The sequence below is a fragment of the Peromyscus californicus genome, unplaced genomic scaffold (assembly GCF_007827085.1).
Source record: "Peromyscus californicus insignis strain IS unplaced genomic scaffold, ASM782708v3 Scaffold_5__1_contigs__length_169319896, whole genome shotgun sequence".
In the NCBI taxonomy this organism is placed as follows: Eukaryota; Metazoa; Chordata; class Mammalia; order Rodentia; family Cricetidae; genus Peromyscus; species Peromyscus californicus.
The window spans coordinates 119,936,098-119,942,677 of record NW_026294573.1 but is presented as its reverse complement, the minus strand read 5'-3'; the positions used below and the strand labels follow the sequence as shown (position 1 = coordinate 119,942,677).

General features: G+C 33.2%; 1 protein-coding gene across 4 annotated transcripts in view; it reads right to left on the bottom strand.

Annotated features, from left to right (window-relative positions):
• Positions 1-471: 471 nt before the first annotated feature.
• Positions 472-6,580, bottom strand: part of Manea (mannosidase endo-alpha) — a 30,197-nt gene continuing 24,088 nt past the window's right edge. For 2 of the 4 annotated variants that reach the window (XM_052717371.1, XM_052717372.1), the window contains 2 exons: positions 5,330-5,406; positions 472-4,357 (listed from right to left, as the gene is read on the bottom strand). In XM_052717371.1, coding sequence (XP_052573331.1) covers positions 3,700-4,357; positions 5,330-5,406 — 735 coding nt within the window. In that variant the 3' untranslated portion in view covers positions 472-3,699. The remainder of the gene's footprint in view (positions 4,358-5,329; positions 5,407-6,580) is intronic. The other 2 variants (XM_052717368.1, XM_052717369.1) reach the window with 1 other exon arrangement.

Below are 6,580 nucleotides of genomic sequence, written 5' to 3'. Positions count from 1 at the left end.
TCACCAGTTTACAAAGCCTATGGCTATAGGTGTGTTCATTCTTTAGAGGCCTGTTACTTCACTATTTTAGATTAGTTTTCATCAGAGGCAATGTATAATTAGACTGAAGCAAAAAATTACAGAATTTTTAAATTTTGCAATACAATTTTAAAACTTAAGTTTTTAAAATTTTGTAAAAATGCAAAAAATTAAATTTTGTAATAAAATTTAAACATTTTGTAATGAAACTTAAAAATTTAAATTTTGTAATAAATTTTTTAAATTTTATGATAAAATTCTAAAATTTTTAAAATTTAAAAAGTCACATCTCCACAATTAGACAAAATTTGGCAATTATGTGAATATGAAGCAAAGTTAAATATGCCTAACTTGTAAGTACTCCATCTCATACTGAGGAAATATTATCTTTCCTACATTAATAAGAAATTAAATAAAACAGATAAGTTACAGATTTTCAGTTAAGAACATTATTTATTTTTCATTTATGTTTTTATTAAAAAATTAACATATTACAAATCATCTTCCAAATTATACACATAAATAAAAGAAAGTAAACAAGTAAATATACAACTCAGATAAACATTAATAAGAGCAGCCTTTTACAATTATTCCTTAAAAGCAGAAATAGACCTGGTTCTTTTTTACAATTTAAACAATTAGATGGGCTAATTCACAAAAACAAATACCTTATAAAAGAAGATTTATAATGTTATAATCCAAACATTACACATATCATATCTTTAAGTTGACTGATTTCAAACATTCAGATTTTTTAAAGTAAAAACTGGATCATTTGATTAAATTTACTTGTAATCACTGCAATCCCAGCTGCGTTTCCAGTCAGACAGCAGAGGTAGACCTAAGGAACATCTGGGGGGGGGAAGATGCTCTGAAGGCCTTACTCTAACAAGCGTTAGCAATAACTGCTAATATAGCTGTCCCTCAGAACTAGTGTGGAACTGGCTCCATGATCCAGAGATAAAATGGCTGAAAATGCTCAGGTCCTTTGAAAAAGTGGAACAGTACTTGAATATACCCTAGAACGATCCTCAGGTACACACCTAATGCCCTCAGCTTATTTATAATACATAGAATAATGTAAATTGTGATTATACTGTATGGCTTACATAAATAAAACACCCTGAACATGGTTGTTATATACAAATGGATTTTTTCTTCTCACAGAGTATTTCTGATCTTAGTTGGTTGAATATTTGGTTGCGGAAACCAGAGGGGTGACTCTGTTTATTTATATAATTGTCAACTAATAAGTTTTATGAAAAGATACTTCAGTCATTTGTTAGAGTGATTCTGTTGAGAATTTAATTTTAAATTAAATTCTGACTGAGTGCTATCGATAGGTGGAGATGGACCGGCAACAGCAGGAGCTAGAGCAAGCTGTCTGGAGTGGGAATTGAACTCTTACTGACAATTGTTTGGCCTTAGTTTTGTACTTTCCCTTAATCTCAGAATTGTTTCATAAAATTCATTTTCTGTCATGGCAGATTCAAATATAAAATGCAACATAAGGAATGAAGAAAACAACATACGCTATACAATATTATGTATTGATTATTCATTTCTAATGTAGTAGCAAAAAACCTGCAGGTTTTATTTCTATTTATTCCAATGGAGAAACTTGGTAATATTAAATATTACTATATTATTATTCTTAGAATTTATCCTGGAAAATATCAGATTATTCTCATAATTTTCTATGGCCTAATAATTCTCTATCAATAGAAATTTTTAATTTTATACATAAGGTTACTATAACTCTTCAAAGAGTTTATTCCAAAAGCATTATTTAAAAAATAAGTTTAAAACATTTCTCTGTGTGTCTGCAAACATTCATAAGTAACTGTGGGACTAAATGTGACATGGAGTGGCTCCATGGAGTGTGTTGCTCCTTCCTCCCACCATTTTTGATACAGGCTCTTGCTTGCTGCTGGCTTAAATACTTTGGGGCTCGTTCCTGTGGACACTGTCCAGCTCTCTGCAGGAGCAGTGGAAGAACACGTCTGCTGGCGAGCTCATCTTCATGTGCTCTGGGTGTGCAGATGCAGGGCCTCATGCTTACAGAGAAAGCATTTTACTCGCCCATCAGTCTCCCTCCCCCGAAAAATGTCTCCTCTCTGCTATGTATTCTATGATAACTTCCAGAACCAATCTGTTTCTGAATGTCTTTATCCTCTGGAGATTGGGTGTGCAGTACTTGTTAACATGACTCAACTGACTCACTCTCTCAGTAGAACTAAGAAATAACACTTGTGTAAAACTAGGTAGACTAGCTGTTTTTTTCTATTACAATTATAAATATTTAATTCAGCAGGTTTTTACTATTTTTCATTTTTAAAATAATTTATTTTTAGCATAAAAGTTATCAATTTGTAACCGTATGACAGCTATGGATCACTGACAATTTCTTTTTAACCCAATAGACAACGTAAAAGTGTAAGACTTTCATATGAGCACATAACTCAAAAAACATGGTGTTACTTTAAAAATAATTTTGGATCTATCTCTAGTTTTGAAGTGGTAAGTAAATTTTCTCTATTATTTACAATAAAATTAAATTAAAAGGAAAACAATTCTAATATTAACATTATCCTTTCTTAGTTCAGTAGTCTCTGGTGAACATTAAATTTTAAGATATGAATAAGAAAACGAGACCTAGAAAGACTGACAAAATGCCCTCAAAACAGAGTATGTGAACACAGTAAACCTTCTGACTGAGAAACAACGGTTTCCTCATAGCTGAGAAACAGTCACTAACATTTACCAAGCTTCCTCCTAAGGTTCCTAGTCTTTAATTCAGCAGAGCGAACCATGGGCATTACACACACAAAGGCACTCTGTACCGTGGGCACGTGAGTCTTCAAATGATGACACTACAGATGCTGTGCACAAAGCCCGTCTTTAACAGAACACGGTGAACAGTGAGACTAAAAAAATACAATAGAATAGCCTGTAATTTAAACAAGTCTGTGTTCACAAGAAACTTGAGAAGTGAATTTGATCACCGGGGAAGCCAGCCAGAAACTGGATACAAATTTCCGAGTCACTGAAGTGTTCAGAAATGAAGCACATCTGTCTATTGTCCTTAGGTCTGTATTTTTTTTTTCTTTTTTTTCTGGCTTTTCACAACAGGGTTTCTCTGTGTAGCTTTGGAGCCTGTTCTGGTACTCGCTCTGTAGATCACGCTGGCCTCGAACTCAGAGATCCGTTTGCCTCTGCCTCCAGAGTGCTGGGATTAAAGGTGTGAGCCACCACCACCTGAAGGTAGGTCTGTATTTTTGTTGTCAGATGTACCTGACACGTACGCACTCCTATGTCTTTGGACCCAGAATACAAGTACAGCTGACTTGTGCGTTAGATGGTTTATGTAATGCAAGCATTTTCTCTACTGTGAAACAAAAACCTAAAGGCAATTCCATTAAAACTTCAATTGCAGTCAGAAATTCAGAAAATTATGCAATCAGGAATGTTACCAACATGACTTTTCTCATCAAATGTTTTCTTTGTACAGTACTGTCCATTGTAGGACAAATAATATAATTTTTTTAAAGAATAAAAATGAAATAATTGATAAAGGTAACAGTAGCAAGTGCTCATTGATTTTTGATAGTTTTCTCTCCATAACATAAAACACAAGGCGTTTACTGAAGCTAGACGATTTGATAGACTCTAAGTGAGACATTACAAGGCAGGCAGCTGTTGATCCAATGAATATGTCATTCTTTCCTTACTGTATTTCTCAGACCACTTTCGTGTTAGTTCTAGATAGTAGCTTGGCTTATGAGGCCGGTAATCCAGGTACACTGTGTTAGTGGTTCTTTTGGGGACAGCCTTTTCAATTTGAGTTCCTTCATGCCACTCATTGAAAGAGGTGATGGAAATTAAACTGGGGTGAGTCTGGAGTGCAGCACTTAGACCAACTTCATAATACTTCCCGTTGATGCGGTTTCTAGTGTTCTGAGTGTTCCATGGACGGATGCTTGTATCTATGTATCCTGGGCCTACACTTGGGATAAATATCAAGTTGTTCTTATCACAAAATGATTTCAGGTTAGCCCAATTCTGATGTGATGAGCCATATGTAAAACCATTCGTAGCAAAGTATGTGTAAATTCCATCAAATCCACTTTGAAGAATATCATATTTATGCTTTTCTTCTACTAAAAGTGCAATAAACAATCCATCATAAGGAGAACTGCGAACACTCCGAGATCCTGAAGGTGTTAACAGATTGGCCCACACTTTAGGCTTCGTGATATAGGAATCATAGACATAAAACATAGGCAGAGAATGCCCGGTCCTTGTCTTGTATCTATAAAAGGCTGGATGGCTTCCATATCTACAACAGAGACACATTGAAAAGTGAGACGAACACTCAGAATATGTCAGAATAAAATTGCACTGAAACTGAAAATGATTCGTGAAGCTTAAGCACATCGTTTCCAATCTTCAGTTAGTCAGTTATGTAAGAATAGTAATACTAATGCAAACATACTTTTAATATTGTACATTATAAGACACTGGTATACTACCAAACAGGAGGTTAATTATCTCATGCCAAAGTTAACAAATGGAGGCTAAAATCATAAAAGTCCATTATGAGCTACAAAAACAGAAAAACCAGTTTATCTTATCAGTGGCAGGTGTCTATTTGTTGCTGACATGATTCTTTGTAAAATGAAATACCTCAGAGAATCTTATCATTAAAATACTTCATCAGAATGAAACTAATTACAAAATTCTTTATTTTAGTCATTCTAGAAACAAGTGATGACAGATATGCAAACACTGCTATGAAATTAGTTCACATTTCGTCTGAACCTTTCTTTAAAAGACAAAAGTGTAGGCCGGGCGGTGGTGGCGCACGCCTTTAATCCCAGCACTTGGGAGGCAGAGCCAGGTGGATCTCTGTGAGTTCGAGGCCAGCCTGGGCTACCAAGTGAGTCCCAGGAAAGGCGCAAAGCTACACAGAGAAACCCTGTCTCGAAAAACCAAAAAAAAAAAAAAAAAAAAAAAAAAAAAAAAAAAGACAAAAGTGTATACTCACAAGATTTTAAAAACAGAAATGTAAAATGAGCATGGAAGGAAATAAGTAGCCTTTAAAATATAAAAAAAAATAGCTAAAGTAGCAACCTTTATTCATGCAAAAACTGAACTGTAAAAAACCTGAGAATGTTCTTCAGCTTACTTTGTGGTAAACTTATCAGAAATGACAGATCATAAACCAACTCTCAGTTATTACTTCAATGTACTTGTAACAGTGGTTATCACCAAATCATACAGTATAACTATGAACATTGAAAAAACTCACTTGTCTATAATATATTTGACATTTTTATACATGTTTTGATCATCTCGATTGCTATATGGCTCTATGTGAAAAGTGACCTAAAAAAAAAGAAGAAAAAAATCAATTAAAGAAAGCATTATCTATGAAAGTATATTTTGCATAGTTAATAAGTTGCCAATTCAACAATATTAAGGTGAATATTTAGAGAGCCCAGTGATTACAAAATAAATCTTAGTAGATAATACTGAGTTTTCAGTACTAAATGTAAGGGAAGCATTTCATATGCATTAACTCAGCCTGCTTTACTACATTAGGTAGCCGCTGACTCTATTTTCTAAATAAAGAAGTGGGCATAGGTCTAGTAAATTGCCAATAGCTCGCCAGTTTGTTGGATACAATGTGTGGTATAGGATTGAAAGCTTTTCCAGGAGGTTATTTTTCATGACATAGATTGCAAAGGCTATATTCTTTATAAGACATAAGAATATACTCTGTATTCAGACATAGCATTCTAAAAAAAAAAAAAAAAAAAAAGGGGGGGGGGACTCCAAAATGTTCAGGTTTCAAATTAATATGCAATTTTTTCTTATGTATATGACCATTACATTTATACTTATATAGAAACAACAAAATATTCAATTAATTGATAGCTTACTATCATTAGAAGGGGATCTTTGAGTATGTACTTTTAATATTCAAAGAATTTATAAGAAAATATTTAGAAAATAATATCTAAAAGCTTTACAGAGCACAGTGATTTTCATATTGCTACTGTTAAGGCCCATCTATAACTACTGTAATAATAGAAATCACAAACTATCATACACAGATTTAAAATTCCTACCTACAAATATCAGTTGTACATAATCAAGTTTAATAAATTATGTCTAATAAACGTTTTGCTTTGTACTCTATCTCCATCTACAAAGATATACAGCATAGGGAATAAAGTAACTTACGTGATGCTCATAAAAATTATTCTTAAATTCACTGTTATCCATATCAAGTACATTTTATTACTAATCTAGTAAAATTAATTACTGTTTGAATCTTACATTTTAAGTGTGATATTGCCTGTTTGACAAGACTTCTAAGCACTGCAGCTTAAATCTTGTGTTTTTGTCAATTACTCAATTAAAGCAAAATGTATTTTCATTAATTAATTTACACAAAATTAATTTTCAAGTTGGGTCATTTAGTAAATCAATCATTGTCTACTTTAGAGAGCACGATGATATAATGTTCTGTCAGTAACAAACTCAGGTCGAGACG